Genomic DNA, 26,209 nt, shown 5'->3' with positions numbered 1-26,209 from the left:
TTCTAATTAATAGGATGCGTGAGATTGGTGTCTCGGGCTCCGCGCTTGCTTGGATAACTTCATTCCTGTCCAACCGCTCTCAAACGGTCTCCTTGGGCCCCTTCCTCTCCGGTGAACGATCCATCATCTCAGGGGTACCTCAGGGTTCCATCCTGAGCCCCCTCTTTTTCAATGTTTATATGGCCCCTCTTCTCACGTTGATCGAGTCATATGGGATTCTCGTGACATCCTATGCTGACGACACCCAGCTTGTCGTCACTATTGATAAAAGACTTCCGGATGCTGCCATCAGATTCCAAAACTGTCTGTCAGAAGTTTTTTCTTGGCTTAACCGGCATCATTTAAAATGCAACAGCGCCAAAACTGAAATAATTCCCCTTGGCAAAGGCACACTCTTTTCCCCCAAAGACTGGTGGCCTCATAACTCCGAAGCACCACCAAGCGCGGTCGCCTCAGCCCGCAACTTGGGCGTTCAATTTGACGCGTCCATCAGCTTCGATGAACATGTGCGTATTACCGCAGGGCGCTGTTTCAGTCTGATCAGGCAACTAAAGAAATGTTTTAATTTTTTGCCTATCACAGCCAGGAAAGCAGTCGCGTTGGCACTCATCCTCTCCCGGCTGGATTATTGTAACGGCCTCCTTGCAGGCATCAAGAAGTCCTCTTTGAAAAAGCTGCAGAGTGTCCAACATGCGGCAGCTAGGCTTGTTTTGAAACTTCCCCGCAGGTCCTCAGCCTCTGCAGCCCTTGACACTCTCCATTGGCTACCCCTCCATAAGAGAATCTTATTCAAGCTCTTGGTCACTGTTTTTAAAGCCAACAGGGGCTTGGGCCTATTCTACCTGACCAAGCGCTTCCAACGTTACACTCCAACCCGCTGTTTGAGGTCATCTGGCGCCAATCTTATTTCTGAACCCCGTATAAAACTAAAATCCAAGGGTGGAAAGACCTTCTCTTTTCTGGCGGCTAAGGCATGGAACCGTCTCCCCCCCAGCCTCAGGCACGCTCCCTCGGAAAGCCTATTTAGGAAATCTCTGAAAACTTGGATTTATTTTCAGTCCGACTCCCTAGTTCTTGCAGCTATTTGATCCATGCCCCCCTAGACGACCTTCTGTGTGCCCAGCGCCAAGATGCTCCCTCCGGAGCGAAAGTTAGCGCTTTATAAATGCCAATAAATATCAAATATCAAATATTTCACCGACACAATCTGGCTTCGTCCCTCAGAGATCCACGTCCTTGAACCTTCGCACTCTTTTCTGTTCTCCACAGAATAGATCCTTCCACCCCGGCTGCCGCAGTTTTTTTGGACACCGAAAAAGCTTCTGATACTCTGGAGTGGCCTTTTTTTTGGAAGTGATACGGAGGATGGGCATGCCCGCAATGTTTGTCGCGACTGTGGAGTTACTGTACACAGCACCCACAGCCCGCATCCGCCTAAATGGCACCATCACTGAAAAGTTCACACTTTCCAGAGGTACCCGTCAAGGATGCCCCCTATCCCCTTTGCTTTTTATTTTGGCGATGGACCCCCTGGTGCGTCACTTTCAGGAGAAACATCTACACAGGGGGCTCCAATTCCGCACTGGTCCCCTCCTGGTCTCCCTCTATGCGGATGACATGGTTTTATATGTCCGCACCCCAGAGACCAATTTGCAACCCTTATTATCTGAAATTACCAGATTTGGCGAGTATTCGGGCCTCAAGGTCAATTGGCATAAGTCGCTGCTGTTCCCACTCACCCCTGCCACTGTACGGTGGCCTTACTCTCTCCCGTTGGAATGGTGTGAGGACTCGGTTAAATACCTGGGGATTCATATTCACCTAGACACCGTGTCAATTATTCGCTTGAACTATGGCCCTGCTCTTGATTTTCTAGAGGATAGCACAGATAGGTGGCTTCGCCTCCCCTTGTCGATGGCTGGCCGCATCGCAATCATAAAGATGGTGGTACTTCCCCGGTTTTTGTACCTTTTCAAAAACATACCGATCCCTCTCACCAAGGTTTTTTTTACACAACTGCGCACGGCTTTGGTGAGATTGGTTTGGGGAGGGAAACGCCCACGACTGGCCTGGTGCACTCTGACACTACCTTACGAGAAGGGTGGCTTTGGGGTACCGGACTTTTACCTCTACTACTTGGTTGCTCAGTGCTCTTATGCCCATTCTTGGTATCATCCCGATGCCAGGATCCCACACTTGAAGCCTGAAGCAGACGCGGCGCTTCCTGTACCACTTGTCGAGATTCTTCCCAAGGGTCTCCCCCGCGAGCCACATGATATACTCCTACTCTCCACCACGACTTGGGCTTGGGGGAAGGCTAAAACGATTGCTACACATAGACACCTTGTACACTCCGTCCCTCCCACTCCCAAATTCCCACTGGCTCCCCATCACGGGCGAAATGGTGATCCGCCGGACCCTTTCAAAATTTCATCTGCATAAGATCAGCGATCTGTTCCCTAACGGCCATGCATTTATTACTACTGAAGACCCCCGCTTCACTGATTGCACTTTCATGGATACATTCGTGCTGTTGAGGATGCGGGCTACATTTCCCACGTTCCCCATTCCGCCCGACGACACCCCGGCACTTACCACCATCATACAGCACTCCTCGGGTGCCCACGTAGTATCCAAACTATACAAGTTGTGCTTGTCCTCGCTCCCAGCTTCTGACGAGGCGGTTCGCGCCGCTTGGGAGCGGGACTTGGGTACACAGATCACAGATGATCAATGGGAAGCGTGCTGCGCCATGACAAGAGAGGTTTCCATGAACAGCAGACACAAATTCATTCACTTTAAATTCCTTAGACGGCTGTACCACACCCCAGCATTGGCACACAGGATTGACCCTACCAGGTCCCATTCCTGCCCCAAATGCAATGCCCCCCAGGCCGACTTTGCACATCTTGCTTGGACCTGCCCTAAGTTGCATACCTCCTGGGTTGAGGTGCACAAAACTCTGAGCGAGGTTCTGGGTCTGTCCCTGTCTGTCCTGCCTGAGATTGCGCTGCAGGGCTAGGTTTCCAACTTCCCCCGCAAGATCCGTAAGCTGGCGACCATTAGTTTCCTGCTGGCCAAGAGAGAGGTACCACTACTATGGTGCTCGTGACGCGCTCCTACGGTCGCGACATGGCTCAAGAGTGTAGCATATTGTAATACGAATAGTGTGGAGTACTCTGAGCAGCTTCCGGCCACCTCACGCCCTACTGATATCTGAGGGCCATATCGCCACTACATTGCAGGAAAAGCACAGGAGGCGCCCTCTCAGTCCCCTGCCCCCTCACACACCTACGGGGGTGGGCTAGACCATGGGACGTCCACTCCTGCTCCCGCAACAGCGCTGGTTCTCCTGGGGCACATCTCCTCCCCGTGGATGCTGGGATCGGGTTTTCGGATAGTTGTTTGAACGTTGGTGCTCCTGGCACGGGAGACACCCACTTGTCCTTGCATGGGTCTCGTGCACAGTTCGGTACATTCCTTGGTCCCTTTTCTGTCATCATTGTTATACATGGGCTCCTACTCCTCGTTAATACCCCTAATGGGCCACAAGAGAATTATCTGTTTTGCTATTTGGTGGTTGCCGTCAACAGAAAAGCTTGTCATCGCATTAGCTGAATTTCTCTACTAGTCTTGCAATTCAACATTGATGATTTCAGTCTCCTTTATCTTACTTTCTACCCTTCGTATTATTTGTTTATTTGCTTTTCATATGAGTTGCCTTATCAGAAAATGTTAGTACTGTATCATACACGACGCACTGTTGTTCAGTCCTATTTAACGCTTGCCTGTACCGCTTTACATGCCGATTGTACTACCTGATACTTATACGTGCATGTCATTTATTCGTCTTCTGTTACCGTGGATTGATTCACCAGCCTTAATAAAGTGTGTTAAAAAAAAAGCATAAAAAATAAACAGTAGAATGCGTACTCCTATGATGCAACCCTCAGTAGATGCACTCAAATGTACCTAGCATGTATGTAGGTGTAAAAGCTAAGAATCCCTCTACAATAAAGTCAACCACATTACTTGAAGTGAAAGACTGTGGGACCCATCTTGGTCTTGAGATGGACATCTCGCAAGGGATGTCAGACCACTGCGAGCTGGAGTATCAGCATGATAGAACCTCCGATTTAACAGAGTTCAGCATTAGGGAGCGTAAGACCATCTAGTGAATAATGATAGCAAGACAGCCTGATAGCGGAGATTGCAAAAAAGGGTGAGAAAGTTGGGAACGAGGAAAATATTTGTTTCTTATCCATGTAAAGGTGTAAACCTAAAAAATGTGAGAACACCAAGCAAGATATTGTAGAGCAAAAAGAGAAGTGACCCTAAAGGAGAGCCTTGGGGTACACTAGCCAGTAGTGGGGTAGGAGAGAAGAAAACCAGTTACTTACCTATAACTTTAGGTCCCCAGTATTGGTAACTTTCATAGATTCCCATGCTTTTGTATCATTCCCCGTCGTCGGAATGGGAGTCTCGGTAACAAAAATAACAGCAGTAGGTACAAAAGAGAAAGAAAAAGGTCTAGGCTTCATTCCCTTTTGTAGCATATCCGCCTCTTTGTGTAAAAGAGACCAAATCAGGCATCAGCCAATCAGAAGAGCCTCACCCCATAGAACCCTCCTGAAGGAACCTCAGAGCCTCAGATTTTCGTAGCTGTTGTGTAACAGTCACCATATCTGCTGGAGGTGGAGCTTTCCCCGGGGAAGTGGGTGGGCGCATGGGAATCTATGAAAGCTACCAATGCTGGGGAACTAAAGTTACAGGTTAGTAACTTGTTTTCTTGACCGAGTATTAGAACTTTCATAGATTCCCATGCTTTTGTATCGGAGTAGCAAGCAGTTAGCCATAAAAAACACATTTTGTGTAATAATATACCTTGCAATAGCCAACATGACATAAAGATACAAAATGTGCAAAATAACGGAAGGTGGGATAGAAAGGAAAGCTCACCAATTAGTGGAAGAGGTTCCTCAGGACTGCTTGGCCCACTGCCGTATCTTCTTCTTGTAAGGATTTCAAGCAGTATTGCTTAGTAAAGGTGTGGACGCTGCTCCAGGTAGCAGCTCTGCAAATGTCCTCAATCTACACACCCCCGAAGATGGCTGTTGAAGAAGCCACTGATCTTGTGGAATGTGCTCAAACCCTGCTAGTAAGTGGTTTACCTGCTGCAGTATGGCAATGTAGAATGGCACTGGTAATCCATCTTGCAATATCCTGATTTGACAGAGGAACACCCTTGCTCAGACCACCAAAAGCAACAAACAATTGGGAGGATTTCCGAAATCCTTTGACGCAATCCAAATAGAATTTTAAACATCGTTGTACATCCAGAGAATGTAGTGACTTTTCCGCTGGTGTCGCCGGGTGAGGAAAGAAAGCCTTAAGAATAACAGTCTTGTTCAAGTGGAAGTCCTAGGTTACCTTGGGTAGGAACTTTGGGTTAGTTCTCAAGATAACGGTGTTCCTTTTGAATTGCAGAAAAGGCTCTTAAATTTTGAGAGGCTGCAACTCCCCAATACGTCTTGCCGATGTGAGGGCAAGAAGGAGAGCCAATTTCCATGAAAGCAGCTTCATGTCTGATCGGTGAATTGGTTCAAATGGGCTTTTCATGAGTTAAGTGAGGACTAGATTCAGGTGCCAAGTAGGAGGCGGAGGCCTCACTGGTGGATAGACCCGGAACAAGCCTTTTAGAAATAGCTTCACAATCCTGGAAGACCACAACGAAGGTCCAGACTCCGACCGTGTACCTTGAAAATACCGCAAAATGAACTTTTATAGATGATTGGGCCAGCCCCAACTTAGCCAAGGACAAGAGATCAGGCAGAAGCTGATGTGGTTTTGAAGAAAAGGGGTCAATCTTCTCTCTCGTGCACCAAATGCAAAATCTCTATTTGAGGCGGTAAGTCTTGTTCGTGGAAGGAGCTCTCTCCTGGGAGAAGACTTCTCTAATTTTGTTTGAGATGGGGAGATTAATGAATTCTTGCTGCTCAGGAGCCATGCTGTCAGGTGTAATGATTGTGGTTCTGGATGTCAAATCTGTCCTTCGGACATTGTGAGAAGGTCTGGAATAGTCCTCAAGGGGAGCAGAGGAGCTAGCGACAACAGATGGAGCTCTGTGTACCAGAACTGTCTCGGCCAAGCAGGGTCTATTAAGATCATCCTGCATGGTTCCACTTTGATCTTCCTGATAAGCCTCGGGATCAGTGGAATGGGGGAAAGGCGTAGACAAATGTCCTTGACCAGGCTATCGAAAGCGCATTCTTCAATGATCCTCGGTGGTGAAGCCTGCTTGCATAAGACCGGCATTTCTTGTTGGTCGGCGTGGCAAAGATATCTATTGCAGGTCTGCCCCACTGGCGGAAGACCTCTTCTAGAACTCGCTGGTTTAGCTCCCACTCGTGACTGACCGTGGATAACCTGCTCAGTCTGTCGGCATTCTCGTTTACAATTCCTGGCAAGTGTGCTGCCTGCAGCGACATTCCGTAAAGGATCGCCCATTCCCAGATCTCTTGAGCTTCCTGCGACAACAGGAGAGACCTGGCTCCTCCTTCCTTGTTCACGTAATGCATGGCTGTGGTGTTGTCCGTCCTGATGAGAACTTGCGAACCTCCTAGGAGAGGGAGAAAGGCTTGTAGAGTCAGCTTTATTGCTCTTAGATCCAAGAGATTGATGTGGAGCCGACGATCGTGAGGAGACCAATGGCTACTGACATGCAGGTCTTGCATCACCGCTCCCCAACCATCCAATGACGCATCCGTTGTCACTACTTGAGACGGATCGCTTACGAAGTATAGACCTTGGGACAAGTTTCTCTGGTCTGTCCACCACGGGGCCGCTCTTTTTATAGTCGAAGTGACTGTTACCTTGTCGTCGAATGATCCGTGAATCTGTGTCCATTGGATGTTCAGTTGCTCCTGAAGAGGACGCATTCGCAGTCTGCAGTGAGGAATCAGAGGTATGCAGGACGAAATTACCCCCAGCAGAGATTTGTAGCGGCGTACTGAAAGACACCTTTTTCGTAAGTCCAGAGCCATGGACTGCAGTTTTTCCTGCCTTTCTCTGGTTGGAAAAGCTTTTTAGAGTTTTTAGTTCAGGATGGCTCCCAGGAAACGTGCCTTCCTGGATGGGACCAGAGATAATTTGTCTTTGTTTAAAGTGAGTCCTAGATTTTGAAACAGGTTTGTACATGCCTGAACCGTGTCCCGCACAGCTCCCCTGGACGGAGCCTTCAGCAACCAGTCATCCGGGTAAGGGAAGACCTCAAAATTATTCCTTCGCAGGAAAGCCGCTACTGGCGCCAGCACCTTCGTGAAGATCCTCGGGGCTAAGAGAAGACCAAAGGGTCAACCCTTAAATTGAAAATGGCTCTTGGCTACTGTAAATCGTAGAAACCTTCTATGCGCTGAGTGAATCGGTACATAAAAGTAAGCATCCTCGAGATCGAGCGTGGCCATGAATTCCCCCTGATTGACCAGTCGCAGGATGTCTTGAAGAAAGACCATCCGGAAAGACAGGGAGATAAGATAGGTGTTGAGCTCCCTGAGATCTAAAATGGGGCGCCATTTCTCTAGCGTCTTCCTTACCAGGAAGAACCTGGAATAGAATCCCTGTCCCTTTTGGTCAGAGGGAACGGGCTCTATTGCCCCCTTCAGGAGCATTTGATGAACTTCGAGCCGCAGAAGATGCAGGTGTTTTGACGGAATGCCTGCAGGGGGCTTGGGTGGTGGGATGTGAGTGAATTCCAAGGTATGGCCCTTTCGAATGATGTTTAGCACCCAACGGTCCGATGTTATCTTGGACCAATTCTGAAGGTATTGGGATACCCTGCCTCCCACCGATGACTTCTTGGATGAGGGTACAGTAGGAAGAGCCAGGAGGCCGCTATTATCGCTTGGACGCATCATATCCCTGGCGAGCCTGCTTTCCTCTGTTAGGCCTGGAGTAATTGGAGGATTGGCCCTGCCTTTGCTGATAAGGCGGTCGGTATTGTTGCGAACCTGAGCCGTAGGATGAGTATCTCTGTTGTTGGTAAGATCCTCGGTCGTTTGTACTTTTGCCACTGGACCCTCTAAAAGGAGTCTTGCGGTACTGAAGCATACCCAAAGATCTGGCAGTCTCAGTGTCCTCTTTGATGTCTTGGAGAGTGTAGTCAATCAATTTCCCGAATAGTGCTTCTCCATCAAAAGGAAGATCTAGGATCTTATTTTGGATCTCGGGTCGAAACCAGGTTGCCTTCAGCCACCCCTGGCGACGAAGGACCGCAGCTCCAGCCAGAGAACGAAACGCCGTTGTGGCAATGTCCATGGCACAGTCAATGATATCCATGGATGTAGCCTCCCCTTCCTGTAAGACCTTCTTTGCTACTACTTTTGATTCTGAAGGAAGCTGATCCAGGAACAATGCGACATCACACTATAGATGGCGGTCATATATGCCCAATAAAGTTAGGGCATTAGCTGCCCGCACCAGAAGACTCGCCATTGAAGAGAATCTCTACCCGGCATTGTCCAATCGCTTTCCTTCCTTGTCAGGAGGAGTTGCTAAAGGAGCAGAGGGGTTGCGGGATTTTCTCTGAGCCACTTGAGAAATTATAGAGTCCGGTTTTGGGTGGCCCGTCAAGGCAACTGGACCATCGTCAGGCGGTTTGTACTTTTTATCTAGACGCGGTAGTACAGGGACCACCGTCGCTGGATTTTTCATTGCCTTAAGGCCTTCCTCCCACAGATACTGCACTATTGGTATGTACCTAGTCAACTTTCTATAAGGTTCCTTGAAAATCATACAAGAAACATTCAGATGCCACCGCAGGCATTGCCAACTTGAATCTGCCAGTCGCTCAGCTGATGGAATCCTCCTATATCCGCTGGCGGGGAATCCACCGGATCCGGACATGGAGACGGAGGGTCCGGAATGATGTACTCATCCCATTCAGAAGCTTGATCAGCTCCATCGTCCGAATTATGATCCTCATCCGAGGAATAATCATGAGTGTCTGCTGGTCTGGAAGGCTCTTGTGGAATTGGTGCCTGTGGCTGAGGGGATACCCGAGCTGGTATTTCAGGAACAGCCGTTGAGGTAAGCGCCGGGACAGGCATGGCTTGCGCAACTGGAGACGGAGCAGGCTTTGCAGCTTTAGATTTGAAATCCTGCAGCATCCTGTGCAGGTCCTGCAGGAGAGAAGATGGTACCGAAACCTTGTCTCGACCTGAATATTGTTGTGGTTGGGCAGAATGATGATGATGATAATCACCTTCTTGGTCATACCCTCCTTCCGAATCAGTCTCCTGGCACTTGACCAGAAGTTGAGAAGTACTGTCAGCATAGTCATAGGAGTCCTGATCATCCTCTTCTGACTCATCCTCATCAAACAGCAGCGCTGGTGGTAAGGGGGTTTTCCTCCTCGGAGATGTCATGTCCGGTGGAATTCGGGTTATTGAAATAGTGAGTCTCTTCTCCGATGCCAAAATAGTAGACGGTCCCGTCGACGATGGAACCGAAAATACAGTTGTCTGCTTCGTCGACGGAATATGCATCGTCGACACAGGAACACTCGACGACAAGATAGGCATCGTCGCTGCCGTCGACGACGAGACTGTCGACATCCCCGCCGTCGTCAATGTCATCGTCGAGGCCCTCGTCGACGACACGGTCGTCGTCGCCACCGTCGACGAAGTCATAGTCGACGACCTAGTCGTCGACGCCTCTGTTGTCGTCGGCATCTTTGTCGGCAACTCCCTCGTCGACGCTGTTGTAGCGGTCGTCAACGATTCCATCCTAGTCAACGATCCCGTCGTCGTCTATTGTCCTGTCGACGAGCCAGTCGACTGACCCAGTTTAGGGTTCTTTTTCTTCGTCGACGGAGCCTCCGTCGACGACGCCTTCATCGTTGACGACTTGGAACATCTGTCAGACCTTCCAGAAGATGGGGAAGAGGGTTTCTTGAAGGCTGGATCAGTCTTCAAACTCTTAGCAGGCATAGATGGCCCTACCCTCTCCTTGTCACCATGGTGGGGAGATTCGCCTGGACCCTGGCTCTGACTCTCTGGGGGTCTTTTTTGAGGCCTGAGAAGGATGCACCACAGTAGAAGGGGAACCCCTACCCCTTTTAACTGACCTTCCTCTTGAAGACGCAGATGCAGAGTCCTCAATGTCACTGGAGACAGTATCCTTCCTGGACTTCAACTTCTGGAGCCATGTCAGAAGCCTACCCTCACGGTCCCGGAGGGTCTTGGTTGAAAAGGTGCGGCAGATCTTACAGTACGCAGCCTTGTGATCAGGATAGAGGTAATAGATGCAGTCTTTATGCTTATCCTCAATGAATAGTCTTTTCTTGCCACAGGTGGAACATGGCTTGAAAAGGGCCTTCTTTTTTCCTTGCCAGACATCCTGGAAGGATCAGCTAACAATCTGAAGAAAACCTAAAGAAAAAAAAAAAGAAGAAAAACTTCTGAAGAGTAGATGTTGAGCAGAGCTCAAAGGAGACTCCCTAGCACAGCGTGCGGTAGAAAATCTGAGGCTCTGAGGTTCTTCAGGAGGGTTCTATGGGGTGAGGCTCTTCTGATTGGCTGATGCCTGATTTGGTCTCTTTTACATAAAGAGGCGGATATGCTACAAAAGGGAATGAGGCCTAGGCCTTTTTCTTTCTCTTTTGTACCTACTACTATATTCTTTTTGTTACCGAGACTCCCATTCCGACGATGGGGAATGATACAAAAGCATGGGAATCTATGAAAGTTCCAATACTGGGGCAATCTAATGGATTACCAATGCACTAGGAAAGGCTAGTTACAAAGGTAGGAGGAGAGTCACTTGAGTGTAAAGCCTCTAACTTCAAGGGTCATTAGGGTGCCAAGTAAACTAGGGTGGTTAACACCATCAACATCTGCATGTAGTTCCAGAAAAATGAGGATGAAGTGGGTGGAGGCGATGATAGCTTGATGTGCAGGTACCGATTTAGTAGAGCAGATGGCACGGAAACCAAGTGGGAATAGGTTTCGCAGGTTCGTCAGCAGAGAGGAAGAGTATGACGCAGTTGAAAACGAGGCATTCAACTTTTTGCATTAGAAGGGAAGTAGAGACACAGGGCTGTGGTTTGAAGGTTGGGTGTGCTGCGGGTGTCTTGAATAAGGGTAGTGCGACAGAAGGTTTGTAAGCATTACGGCTAAGTAATAGACAGGACCAAGGTTCAATAGGAAGGTCTGATAATATTACATTGGAGGTTTTAGCTTGAAAGCTGAAGGGGTTGGATGGGGTACTTTCAAGATTAGTGAATTTGAGTGCTGGACTGAGTAGATGTAAAGAGCTAAAATAGAGTCAGTGTCTTCGGGATTGATCAGTGGTCAATGATAGTTTTGAAGTGTGGGTGTGGAGATGAGAATCAAAGCATTCAGTGATGTAGGATGTCTTGTTGCAGATCTACTGGGCTTTTCAAATAGAAAATGCAATTGAGTGGTTACCAAGGCAGGACACTGCTTCTTCGGTTTGTTTAATGTTTACTAGTAGAAGGTCTATGAGATTGCAGTGATTGGTCCGTTGTGTTGGAGATAGGCATGGAATGGTGGAGGGTAAATGCAGCAGTGACATATGGTGCATGTGACATACACCAATACTGGTGGACCCTAACAGGAACAGAAGATTTTGAGCAATTTTATTCCCCAGAGACAAGAAAGTAGTTTTAAATAGAGGTTTACAATGTATGTAATGCATTTTAACTGTCTGGCCCCTGACAACAGTTCAGAGTGAACTGCATTGTTCTGTGCAGAAGCTGAATTGTGTATGATGTAGGACTAGTCCAGGTGCATCCTGGTCTCCTGACAGAACATGCCCTCAGATTCGAAGTAGGAGAGCACCGGTCATCTTGTTTAGAGAGCTGCCACACCACTCCCTTTTAGCTCAGAATGCTGGAAACACAAGCCACTTTGGAGAGAACCAGCCTACTACTGGCTGCCTTGATTCCGAAGAAAGGCATCAAAAATAGTTTTTTTACTATACCTGTCTAAGTCTGGTAAACCCCACTTTTAGTGACGCATTTATATGCTTACCAGTCCCAGAATTCTGTACCTGGGTAGGCCATGAAGAGATGGAGCAGACAAAAAGAGCAGTTTCGTGACGTCGTTTTTGGCTGTGACGTCTGTCGAATTTTGACAAGCCTTTGTAATGTGGAGTCTCATTAAGCACAACAAGGAGAGGTATTTGCGACAGGGCATGGGTGCCCAATGGGTTCTAGATGCAGGGTGATGTGCGCCAGGCCTGGGCTTTAACCCTGATCTGCGATACTGCCCACTAGCCTGACACGTCACATTGTTATCGCAGTGTAGGACCTGTGAATTATGCGATTCTATGGCACCAAACCTCACCATAATTCATGAAAATCAATGTTTTAAAGTGTGTATTCATAATTAGAATACCCTTTTGCAAAAAGTTTCAAAACACATTTGAGAGGTAGTATACCAAACCTAGGAGTTATTCCTTTCCATAATTATTTGGAAATTACTAGCCCTGTGAAATTTAGACTTCAATGAACGATAAGGTATTCTAGTATACTACAGCATACAGCAGTAGGATGGAGTAGTGTTTTGAATGGAAATTTTACTAATTTAATGTTCATTAAAAAAATGCACGTCAGAGCACTTGTGTAGAGTTAGCCTCTGACATTTACAAACTCCACTGACTCACGTCTGATTATCATGCACAGACACCACCTCAATGGCATTACAGGATGTGAAAATTATACATTTTGCTCGTGTTTGATCCAAATGCAGATCCAGCTGCAGGAAACTGTTCAACTTAGCTCTCACTCAGGGCTGACTGCAGGGACACACAACAGCCACTGTCCAACAGGAGTCAGAGCCAACTGGCAAAGGTACTGTATATGAAGACGTGTCTAGTTTCTTGCAATATTTTAGAACGGAACCCTTTTGGCTCTGAACAGACTCTGTAGAGCTGTGATATAGAAGTCAGAGGTAATGCCATGAAAGCTTGTTTTTGAATGTAGAGTTCTCAGTTACACCCAGCATAATAAAGACATGTAATACTAACTTCCAAGTGTGGTGTGGTTATTGGCGGGTACCCAGGCTGGGAAGACGCTAACAATTGGAGGTACAATGCAAGTTAAAACTGGTATAACAATTTCGTTTTAAAAGCTGGCACGTGGCTTGGTTCTAACCATGTGTAGCAGCAGAAACATTACCACTGCTGCAGAGGAGCCCTGTTATACTCTTGTTGAAGATTAGACTTTCATAGTTAGAAAGGTAATTTTGTGAAGTTTGCTTTTAGGGGGTCTCTAGCTGGCAGTGGCTTACACCCAAGAACACCCATGATCGCCCCCTTGGTAGCTTGCCAGAAACAGTCAGGCTTCCCACAAATAGGAAATTAAATTTTATAAACAATAAGAACGTGTGGTTTGTTTTTTCTTCCTACTTTGAGGCAATTCCTAACTTGCTGCACAATATTAAAAACCAGTTAAATGGAAATAACTAGATTTTATATGTAGTGATAAATACCCCACGTCTAAGCGGAAAGATGAAAGTTTGAGTCAATGGTTTTGTATAGCACTACTGCACCCGTTTTTCGTCAAAAATACTTTGTGCTAAAACAAACACATCCATAGTTTCTGTGGACTGACCGTGCTTGACCTTTTAAAAGGGATATCTTTCCTTATGTATGCTGGATTTTGTGTCATTTTTGGTCTTGTTCTATTTAAATAAAGATCGGTTATTTTTCTAAACTGGTGTGGACTCAGTTTGTAGTTTTTTCACTGTATTACTGTGTTTGCATGAACAAATGCTTCACACACTGCTTCACAAACTGCCTCTGAGATAACTTAGAAGCAGTGTGTGAAGCATTTGTACATGTACAATTTACTTATCTATTTGTGGGAAGCCAAAATCATTTCAGGATCGTTTCTATTGGGTCACTGGTTATGATATATAATTGGCGTGTAGCGTACACCCCTCCTGTTCATTTGTGCATGAAATCAGATGGTTTCACATCTGCAACAATGGCCAGCCATTACTTAGTAACCCTTAAAGATTAAGGCATTACAAAACAACCGTTTGCAATGCAGTATGTCTCCCATTAGTAAAAATGTGAGTAAATTAGTTGCAAATGCCATTTTATTTCGTTTAAAATTATGCCAGCTATAGCATAATAAGCACAGACATTCCTTTCACAAAGGAAAGGGTGCAGTACCACAGGCTGTTACTAGGTGTCCCTTTAATGAAGGAAGAGGTGCAATACCAGGGATACCTAGTAAACCTGTTGTACTGCACCCTTTCCTTTTGTAAAAGAATTTCTTTTGTTACAGTCACTGGAAACCAAGAGTGGTGTAACACCACGATCTCCTGCCTGGTATACGATGGTTGAAATCTTAGCATTTCCAGCACTCTAATTGAAGCTTCTAATGAATCAATAGGAAGAGGGGACTGAGTGTAATATGCCGTTTATGAGGGGAGATTAAACGTACTTTTGATTTGCAGTTGTGGGCATAATGCTGCTAACGGAGTGGTTGATTTAACCAGCATAGAGCCTATGATGTATACATATTATTGGTTTGTTTAGAATGTTTGGTGAACTAAACTAAAAACCAAAAAAAACAGGAGCGCCAAACAGCCGCAATCTGCTAGGTGAGAGGAGTCTGATACGATGGCTCGACACAAAACTGGATAGTCATACCCTGATGGGAGGAGCGGCCACTGCGCAATGGGAAGGAGCAGTGCGTCCGACCAGAAGAAACCATTAGTGAAATCACTATGGGGCAGTACAGACACAGAAAGGAGGGACTATCACAAGCAAACACCAACAAGTCAGCATTTCTGAATGCCACAGGTAACAACCAATGGCTATCGGGGGATGGGTTAAAAGCCCACAGAAGAGATATACTAGGTCTTGCAGACAGCGCAAGCGCTGTTGAGGATCGACCTAAAAACAGCAGACAGGCTGACTACATGTAAATGGCCTTGGGAGGTACTTATCCGCCTGCCCCCTCCAACCCTCCTTTCACCCCCAGGCTCCACAACCAGGCCTGTGTTGAATTTGGATCTTTGATTATCTCTGATAAAAGGAGAAACGTTTAATTAGTGTGCTTACCATGGACCCCTTCATACAGCTATACCATGCTATACCTGCCAGCTCTGGGCAATTCTAGGCTGCCTCTGGATGTCCTAAACTAGTTGTGGAGACGAACTCTGGCACAGGGCGTAAGAAGTCACTAACTCTCACAGTCATCCTTGGCCCACGATCCACTGATGATGTCATACAACAATCCAGTCTTTAAATAACTTGATTACTAGTAGTCTTATGACCGATGGGCAGGCTAGGAGACCTCCTGCAGTGCATTAAATTAGCCTGGATTGTAATACTCACAGTGAGACCATTCTCAGGAGCAGTACTGTAACTTCGCAGTCCTTACCTGAACCAAACAGGCCCAGAAGCACAGCCGACACGGCCAGCAGAACACCAACACCGCTCATTTGGACCCGCGCCATGTTTTTCTTGCTGAAGAAAAAGAAAAAAACAAAACAGCGTTTGACAAAGTGAAAAGTTTTTGTTTCGTATAGGGAGCAAAAATCTTTGCGCACTGCCCATTATGTGATATTCTTATGTAATGATAATCGGGTATTGATAATAGTGTGAGGATAATCATGTACTGATAATAAGCATACACCTTATGGAATACTCCCTTTTCATTTGTAAAACACTCTAACCTATGGCTAATATCTGTGCTATTTAAAAAGGCACAAATAAATGGAGAAGTAAAATATATACTGCATCATGGTTGCCCTTAAGTTGAGAGGTAAGGCTAGAGAAAAGAAAAGCATGACTAGCAGGGCCCTTATTATATATCGGGCAAACTGTTCATGCTTTGTCACAACGCACTATTAGACGGATGCACCAAGCGCACACATGTACAGTGCGCCAAATTACAACGAAAGCTATGTCCATAGGGCAGCGGATTCAGTGAAATTTGGAGCAGCAGCTTCAATCGGCCTCTACATGTTTTACTGTGCAGGCAGCGCAGTAACGCCCTGCATTTTAGAGCGGGAACAGAGATCTCCTTGCAGGCGGGTGCAGTGATTGTCCGCAACCTCTTGAAGGTAGATGTCTGTAGGAGGAGTTCCCGCTTAAAGGTGGATGTCTGTAGGAGGAGTAAAAGGGACGTCGCCTCTAGTGGGCTGCCCTCAGGAGCACTATTAGCGCCCCTCCTGACTGCTTTATTTTGGCTTTGCACCCACATCCATAATATGGCACAGGCGCAGATGCATAGAGAAGATCTCATTTGCATGAGTGCGGCAGCAACAAATGATGTACGGAATGCTGAATGAATCAAACAATCCCCCCAGTCAAGAGATCTCGGTTAAATCCATCGTTCTTTTGCTCACTACACCAGCCCAGTTTGGCCTAAGGCATATGCAAATCGGTCTGGACCCTGTCCCCCTATGAATAGTCCAACTCGAACTGCCAAGTCAGTTCCTCCATTGACCGGAAACAAGTATTCTCGGTCCGGTTTCCGCGCAACACCCCATATCAGCTAGGATAGCTTGAATCCAACAGCAAACACAGCATGGGACCCATGTCTTGGCATTCTCATCCCACTTAGAGTGAAAAGTGCTGCAGCACCAAATGATGGATGGAATGCTGAATGAATTAAACATTCGCCCTGAGTCAAGAAGTCTGAGGTACATCTATCATTCTTTTGATCACTTTGCCACCCAGTTTAGATCCAGCCATATGCAAATCATCATTTGCATGTGGTCAGATCCTCATGCAAATGAGGGTATGCCCTCTCCAGATGGTGCTGGCGGGGTCCTCCTCCGTGAAGGGATACAGCTGCAACAGAGGTTTGATGGGGTCTGCAGTACACCATTCTCTCGATTCCAGCTTCAGGTAAGCAGGCAGTGGTGTCACCAAATGCTCAGGTACTTTTCGTCTACTGGTAATGGGTTTGTGAGGCTGAAGGCACCCCAGGGGTAAAAAGAAGTGCTCTCCTTTCACTGGGTTTTTTACCTCACACTTTTGTTTAAAATTTACATTTTAAAAGAAAATCTGCAATTCTCATATAGACGAAAGATATAGCTGTGGTTGCATCTGAGAAACAAAATCACAAACTAGATGTTTTTGCTAAAAAGTTGTCTCAATTGTCAAAAAGTAAGATTCTTTTTAAACTTCCCAAAAATGTGCATGGTTTGTGCGAGTTCAAAAGGCATATACAAATGTATACCTTGAACAACAAGGATGACTGTTCACCTTAAACCCACAATCAAGGGTTGCCGCACTGTCATTGTTAACTACACGCCTTTGCCTCACCTGCAGTGCCAGCACAGCTAAGGCTAACAGCTGCTATAAAAATACAATATTTATTGAACCATCTTGCTAAATGCAACAAGTTATTAGAAACCGGGGACCCCCAATGAGTTATTACTGGAAGCCGGGTACCACGGCCAAAGCAATTTCGATCATTTGAGCCACAAATCAAAGCACAAACTATTTAATAATATATATAAATTAAAAATCACACTCTTAATGGAAATTAGGAGCTTCTAAATTCAATTAAGGAACCCATCATCCATTCTATACATTGTTTGATGCAATTGCACTATCTCACAAGTCAATCTACGGATACCAACTTAATTGTTAGCCTCAAGTTCAAATGAATTCCAATTTACAGACCATTTTAACATTTTTAATTTTGCTTTTTATATTCTGTTTACTAATCTGTTAATATTATTTAATTTTCTAGGCAGTGGCTTTCAAGCTAATCTGGCTGAAGAGGGGTGAAAACCCGAAACCGGTCCTAGAATGCTTGTTTCTTGGTAGCACAACTCCAGTGACAGGAAAAACTAGCTGGACGGCTGTCTGCAGAACAGTGGGCCTCATGCGAATGTGATGTGTGCTCCAATAACCAACGATATAGCGCCCACTCATTGCACTCGTGTCCAACCAGCAAGTGCAACACTTTACTCCCCATGTAATAGCGTATACTTACATTTTATTTTGTAGGTATCTGAAGATGAGATACTGAAACGAAGATGTAAAGGAAAAGCAGCAGAAAAGCAAACAATGGATATAACAGCCAGACCCAGCTTTTTAAACTTCTAGACAGTCTGTACAATTTTGGCTGAAGGAAACGGCAGTGCTTAACAGGGTCATAAACTCTGAAATGTGGTTAGATGTATGAGAAAGTACGACAGCAAGAGCGCGGCAAGTTAGTCACACACAAATCCGATTACTTCGAAAGGTTTTCGGAGTTCTTTGGGAGACATGGAGAATGGGCTGGATACCACGTCCAAGACCACTCGACCAGCCGGGCTAGAGCAGCACTGGGGCCCTGCAGGCGGACAGGGCCGGGCCTGGGCGAAGGTCCATCGCACCGGGAGGCGGGGAGGAAAGTCCGGGGCAGAGAGCTCGGGTCAGCAGACTACACGGGCGGGGGAGGGGGGGGGGGGCGGGCAACCTTGCGCAGTTCCAGCAGCACCTCTCGGAGCAGGCGGTGTCACCTCAGAAGGAAGAGGTGATTTTGGGGGACAGCCAAGGCCTATCGCTGCTGGGACTCCCCGCTAAACACCCCCACATACAACTCTGGACTGCACCAGCTCCTCGTTGCACGCGCAGGTCTTTGTTGCCCCGTCCCTCTTTGCGCGCGCTGCTGCCACCTCTCCTTAGCTCCTCTTCAGCACTTCCTGGTCTGAAAAAGTTTTCCCTGGCTCGGGGATTCCTGCTCCGTCTGTCTGTCTCCCGTGCGTCCTCCTGGACTACGGCAGAGGCCGGGGATGCTGCTGCTGGGAGGGGCTGGAGCAGAGAGCACTGCCTGTAAAATGAAGGGAACGACTGGCGCTGCCTCTCCTGCACTCCAGGCTAAAACATTCCGGTGTCAACAGGAAATTGGGCTGTCTGGTGCTTTCGCAGGAGGCGGAGGTACCTGCAGCAAGGAAGGCACCGGAGGAAGGGGGGTGCCGAGGGGATGGGAAGTAGAAAAGGCCCCCCTGATTGATAGAGGGAGGTGGGTGGATTATTTTTCTGAAGAAAGGGGCGTTGTGATGAGACTGCTCGGGGTTAGCACACAAAAATCTCGCTTGCATACCTTGGCATATCCAGCCGGGGCCACTCAGGATTGAAAACAAGCATTGGCTGCGCGTCCGCTAAAGCGACGAGAACGAGACACGCTCTGTGGTGGTGGTGGTGGTGGTGGTGGTGGTGGGGGGAGGAGCGTTGAAGCACCGCGAACGATGCGCAGCCTCACCAGAAGTCAGGCAAGGTCGCCTGTGACGGGAGCGGGGCCGCGTCCGGACCGGAAGAGGAGGCAGGCGGAGTGAAAGCGTCTCGCGGCCCGGGGCTCCTGTGAGCGGTGGAGAGCCCCGGGGCCGCCAGAAGGAGGTTGCGCACGTGTTGCACATGCCCGGTGCCTGCCGCCTGCAGAGACCGCCGAGATTGGCCCGGTAAGTTGAAAAAGGTGGGGGAGGGGTCTAGGTGCACTCGTGTGTGTGTGTGTGCTCGTGTATGTATGTGTGCGACGGCGGGGGTTGCTTGGTGTGTGTGTGTGTGTGTGTGTGTGTGTGTGTGTGTGTGTGTGTGTGTGTGTGTGTGTGTGTATGCGTGGGGTGTCTCTGTATGTGCGTGCGTGCATGGTCGCTCGTTTGTGTGTCTGTGTGTGCGAATGCGTGGGTCTTGGAGCTTTCCAGGAGAGGAGACAGGAGCTGGCCACAGCGTGCGCGAGCGCGTGGCCCGCTCAATTCCCTGCGCGTGGCCAGCTCCTGTCCCCTCTCCTGGGAGGCAGAGTCGCTCACAATAGGTCTCTGGCGAGACCGCGCTTCGCGCGGTTAACGCCGGAGACCTAAAAACAGTGCACAGACGGTAATAAACAACATAAGTAAATACATATGCAAGAGGGGCAGTCCACATTGGAGGTTACAAAAGAAACGAGCATTTGCAAAGCAACAGGTATCGCTATTACACAAGTTTAAGCTATTGGCATTATAAATGACAATGCCTTTGAACCAAACATAAATAAAAGGCATTGTCATTTGCAACGCCAAAAGCTCAGACTTGTGTAAATGCAAGACCTATTGCATTGTAAATGCTTGTTTTGTTAGTTATCCAGCCTCCATATATTCAAAACTGCCAACCTAAAAGATTTACTAATCAACACTATGCCTAGAAAAATGATGCCTCCACCACAAAATTCATTGTGGAACCTACCTCCTGTTTCCAGCCACTTCCCTTGTGGACAATGTGAAGTCTGTCCACTTACTAATGCGACAAAAACTGTCACACTGACCAATACCCTAATGTGGACACAAAAGAAACACACTAACTGTAACACAAAGAATAGCATAGATCTTATCACTTGCCCTTGCCATCGCCAATATGGAGGCATGACAACCAGTCCTGCTAAAACCAGGACCCCGAGCATAGGAGCAATATAAGATGCAAGAAGACGAATACAAAAATGTGTGGCCATATCTATGAATTCAAACACACAAAGAATTTTCTACATAGGACCATACTGGAAGCATGCCCCCAAATATCAAAAGAAGCCCTATTTAGGAAATAACAAAACTGGGTCTTTAAACTTTCCACACCCGAGTGGTCTCGATGATATACCATGGGCAGAACTAAACCAATCAAGTTAACTGTCTCTTCCATACCCTCAATATTATGTTTAGTTATAACAATTTAATATGCGCACTACTACCAGGAGGTGTCTAGGCGCTCGCGGTCTACCATACTATGTCAGGAAAAGCTAATTTCTAAATAACCATGTCTTGAGCAGTTTCCTGAACTCAAGCAGGGATGATTTCTACCTAAGTGAGAGTGGAAGGGCGTTCCATTCCTTAATAGTGTTGTAGCTGAAAACCTTCCCCTCCCCACCCCCCCCAGTTAGTTCTCGGGTGGGCATCAGGATCAGGTAGGCATTTGCTGAACGAAGAGATCTGTTGGGAGAATACCAGCTAAAAAGGTCCAATGCAATGCCTTGTACGCAGTGCAAAGAGCCTTAAATTTGATTCGCTCACAAACTAGTAACCAGTGCAATTCCCGAATGCCTGCTCTGATAGACTGGCATTTAGGAACATCCAAGGCCAGTCTAGCCGCGTCGTTATGTACTGCCTGCAACATTCTAAGTAAATTGGATTGTAAGTTAATATACACCCCATTACAGTAATCCAGTACTGTTTTTCTTGTATTTATGGGGATAAAAGGCAGAATTGTACGTACAATTCTGATAGTAAGGAAGGAGGAGCAGAATACCACCTTATAAACTTTGGACTTCATGTTGAGCTCTGTATCTATGATGACCTCCAAATTCTTTGGCTTGGCTACTGGTGTAGGAGTAGGGCCTAGTGTGTTTGGCCACCAAACTGGTGACCACTGAGGGGGAAAGGTTTCCAAATAACACCACCACAGTTTTTCCTGAGTTCAACTTTAGGCATTGCCAGCCCATCCAGTTGCTCAGGGGACAGTCATGTAGTTTGATGGAGTAGTTGATGTCCTTGTCTACTGCTGAAATAACCAACTGAGTGTCGTCGGCATAGGAGGTGTGAATTAAATCAAAGCTTCTAATCAAGGAATCTAATTCGGGAGCATAAATATTAAAAAGCGTAGAGCTTAAGGAGGACCCCTGAGGAGCCCCACATGGCAAGATAAAAAGGTGCCGATGCAAAATTGCCCAATTGCACAGATTGAGTTTGATCCGAAAGAAATGAGGTTAAAAGGCAGAGGGCCCTTCCTCCTATCCCTACGGTTTTTAAGTGCAAGTGTGCCTAACTTCAGTAATTGGTCCAAGGGTTCTGGCCCTAGGCCTGGCGCCGCTGGGCGCAGACGGGCTTGCCTTAGGCGCGTCTACAGCCTACACTTAAGTAGGTGCACCTGGATAACCGGAGCGACGGCTGGAGCATCAACCGTGGCGGAAGTGAGGCCCTGGAAGTGTGGGAAATAACTGGTCTTCCCTCCGCAACAATCGGTGCAAACCACGGCGGACCGGGGAAGCCAGGCAGAGATCCAAAATAGCAGCTGAAATGAGCGCTGTCACAGCAGATAAAATGAGGGCACAATACAAATAAAATCAATGATAAGCGTGCTTGAAAGTATTTTAAAAAACATCATGACAAAAGAAACAGTAAGCGAGAGTTTCAAACTATTTAAAATTTTAAAAGCGGAGGTCAGAGGAACAGAGTACCAGAAAGAGCGTAATTGCACTGGTGGCAAAAAAAACTTAAACTGACTCACAGCAGTGGGCCCTTACAGTAAGTTCCAATACTTTGGCCTGATTGGTAGCTCCAGCTGCACCTCACGCACACCTCGTGCTCGTTTATACTGAAAGGTCACTTGAAAATCACTACCCCACATGTAATGACTACACATTATGAATGGGATGAATAGCACCTACACGTAATGCCACCCTTCACTTCAGTGCTACTGCTACAACAAATGTTTTGAGCATGGTTGGCTCCACTCACGCAGTACAACCACATAACTTCCTTGCACCATTTCTAGAATATCACAGGCGTTATCATCAAGTTCCCATAACACCCCTTTCACCTTGTGTTCCTGTAGTAACACTTGTTAGGAGGTAAGAGCTAGGTTGATTCAGTGGAATATCAGAACATTATCACCTTAGCTTTCTATACTTTACGCATGCTAAAAAAATCCTCTACCAAGATGGCAAATAAAGTTGACGGTCTAGCCACTTTGTGCATGCACGTCAGAACAATCCACACAACAAATACCGCGCCCCTGAAGTAATCCTTACGGGTACCAGAGCAAGGGTAGGACTTGAGCTAGTTGCAGCGCCTCCTTGTTGTACGTCTACCTTCCTTTTTCCTGAAATCATGACCTGCCCGCAATCAACCATGCTGGTAAGATATACGCTGTGCCGCATCTACTGACCACATGCTAATTATATTTACTCTTTTTTTTCAGGTCAGAGCAACAAAGTGCTCTGTCATACGCCATCGTCAGATCAAATCCATTTCACCAGGGGTGAGTTTATGATCAGATACTACGCTTGCACAGGTCACGATCACGTGTGTTTGGCCATTAATGTTTTTCGCTACAGTCTGATCACCGCGATAAATAATATCACAACCACGCCCTCAATCGCGGTGCTCTGTGTGCTCACCTGTATAGGAATATTCTAGGGAATTGTTTACATGGTTAACTACCTACACTTGATCACACAGATACTTTTTAAACTATGGGCGATTTATGATGAATGCTATCTGCTGTCTGTTTGGTTTGCCCATTGGTTGCACGATCCTCATCACGTCCAAAACGCAATGTAACTGACAAAGGGTATGGCTTACGAGAAGGATAGTCCACCCCCTGATATTACCAGATATCTCAATTACCCTTATGGCGGACCCCAAAAAAGTGACTTTTATTACCACAGGGATGCATCATCACGCATTACTGTAACTTGCCAATCACTTACACAAGCATGATATGTGCGTTTCACGCACCATAGACACTGCATTGTTAGGTGCTACACTGTTGTAACCTTGTTGTTAAATAATCTCCTAATCTAGGTCTACTGTTGTCCTTGTTTTGATTTCCTGTCCCCGCTCCTTCCCTTCTTCAGGTTTCAGATCACCAGGCCAACTAGGACATGGTTCTTCACTACAAGTCTGGTTACCTACACCAAATGAATTTTGAAGCAGCATTGCGATAGTGCTAGAGTTGAATAATTTTCCCAAATACGATCCTGATGAAGTGCCGCTAGGGCCTACCAATGGCATGAAACATGTCGACCATATACACCACACAGAACCTAAAGGGCCATTGCATCCACTCAGGCTCACTCTTTTAATTAGACTGGTGCCCCCTAGAGATAAAATTATTAGAAAGGGTTGTCTTAGACCTATTTTACAATCCACTCATACTCACTGAACTACCATGCCCACACACCCGCACACACCAGAGAGCTTCATCAAATGATCTCCAAATAGCTTCTACGTGGGTGCCAATCTAGCACTGCAGCGCTGGCCCAATGATGAAGCATGACATCCTTCGCAGGGTGTAAGGGCACTTTTTAGAAATACCTGAATTTCCCTCCTCTAAGGAACTGCATACTCCCTTACTTACAGATCTAAAATCACACCATATTATATAATTTTTTCCCATTTCCACAATAGCCACTTTTGGATTTTCATTGGCAGCAATGGTAGCACATGATACCACAGTGCTGCCCTCCTCCAGAGACACACTGGTTTGAGTTTGTGTACCCATGTTTGCTGTGTGAGTGCAAGCCTACATCTGCTGTAGCAACAAGGGGGTAGGTTTCCTTATCACAAAATATGGTGTGTTTCAGCACACAAATAAAGTGCTGTGTCATTAAGTGGACCCAAATGTGCTGTTATTTTTTTTTTTTTACAAGTTTTACATAGCGCAAACTGGACCAAAAGATATCAGATATCAGCATGAGTACGAGTTTTGTTATAGATAAGACACATTCAATGTTGTTAGGCACGGGGAGATTACTTTATTTTTCCAGAATCACCAGATGTTAAACGTCCCTTCCGAGACTGACCCGGTTCCCCAGATGTAAATGTAAATGTAAATGTGTTTGTATTTATACAGCGCCTAATACCCAGAGGTCTCGTAGCGCTGTATTCATACCGCTGTGGAACCCATTCTGGCTTTCCGGTCAGATGTCCACTCCTGGGCACCCCCAAGGTGAAGCCAGGCATCCAAGCGCTGCTGATGTTCCCCAGCTTTGAGGTCGCCCGCTGTAGACGTAAGGCTACAAGCACATATGAGCATCCTACACAACCCATGTGCATTTAAAAGCACACAGCCATTCTCATGCACACAGAAGTGTATAAAAGAATGCACAGCCACAGCAGCCCCTGCTCTTTTCACTGCAGGAGAGGATACCGAGTGGGAACAATGGGTACCCTGCTTTCCAACTGGAGCAGCGAGCCATTCATCGATTCCCATTTCCACAATAATCACTGTTGGCTTTTCGTTGGCAGCAATGATAGTACATGATACCACAGTGCTGCCTTCCGCCACTGTACTCCTGGGGGAAACGGCGGCTGTCTCCACCACATTCTCCCTGCAGGATATGAATTTATTTTATTATTGCGTGTAATAGCCATTGGCATTGTGACAATACCTTTAATTATGTTTTTGTTTTTAAAACATAAATAAAAGGCATAATCATTTACAATGCCAATTGCTTACACTCTTGCAAATGTGAGACCTATTGCACTGAAAATACTTGTTCCAATATGTTGGTACTATTCTTTTTAGGCAGCATATTGCTCTCGACTAGTGGGCAATTTGAATTGAATAGCATCCAGGTGTCTATAGCGGGGCATAATTGGGCTGCAGTTCAAGGCAATACAACTTTCTCTCAGTGGGGCAGTATGGTGTATAGTGGGGGACAGGATGTGGCACTATGGTCAGAGCTACCAAATTTGGAACTGGGGAACGAGGTTCAGTCTCCCAGACCACTCTCCTGAGGATGACATTCCCATGCTAGACCTTAGAAAGCTTAGAAAGACTTTAGAAGCCCTGGTGTCTTCACACCAGCAGGAGGACCCTAGCGAAGCAAGTGTAGGTTGTTCTTGATGCCTGTCCACGAAATTCCATACTGTGTTCAGCTCCAGTTTTGCGGTCAGGCCTATGAAGCAACACACCCTAGCGCAACAGTGACTCTGTAACAGATCACAGGACTCTTGAGAAGGGCCAGCACTAGGGCGGTGTGTCCGGTGTCACCGCAACAGGCGCTGACTTTGGGTGGGAGCGTCATGTTTTTAAGTATATTATGGGTTTAAAAGCACTTGCTGCTTCCTTCCTGCCCTCCAGCAATTTTCAGAAACAATAAAAAAGTCAGGGAAGAAAGGAGGAAAATATATATATATATATATATATATATATATATATATATATATATATAACCTAGTGGCGGTCACCAGTAGGTAGTTATAGTTAGGACCTATTTTCCATTAAAAATCCGCAACATTCTATTTGCAATAACTTTCGCGCCGTTTGACGAATGTTCGCGAAATTTTCAAAACTGATGGGGCGCTCCGGTCCGCTCCTATCCTGAGAATTGCACAGTGATTCGTGAAGCAAGGGCCGAGAAAAAAAGGGGGGGGGGGGCAAAACGTGTTTTCCACATGCAATTGTCCATAGGAATTGTCCATAGGAACCTTTAATCGCAGCAACAGCCCGAACTGCTGAACGGAAATACACCAAATTT

The 26,209-nt window shown here is 46.7% G+C and overlaps 1 protein-coding gene across 1 annotated transcript in view; it reads right to left on the bottom strand.

Annotated features, from left to right (window-relative positions):
* Window positions 1–26,209, bottom strand: part of LOC147729252 (CD59 glycoprotein-like) — a 142,084-nt gene that overhangs the window by 73,549 nt on the left and 42,326 nt on the right. Inside the window, exon 2 of the mRNA XM_086959551.1 lies at window positions 15,419–15,504. Within this exon, the coding sequence (XP_086815677.1) occupies window positions 15,419–15,494 (76 nt within the window). The 5' untranslated portion in view covers window positions 15,495–15,504. The remainder of the gene's footprint in view (window positions 1–15,418; window positions 15,505–26,209) is intronic.

This window comes from Lissotriton vulgaris, chromosome 2_2 (assembly GCF_964263255.1).
Source record: "Lissotriton vulgaris chromosome 2_2, aLisVul1.2, whole genome shotgun sequence".
NCBI classification, from domain to species: domain Eukaryota; kingdom Metazoa; phylum Chordata; class Amphibia; order Caudata; family Salamandridae; genus Lissotriton; species Lissotriton vulgaris.
Note: the sequence above shows the minus strand (reverse complement) of the source record. Positions and strands in the feature narration are given on the sequence as shown.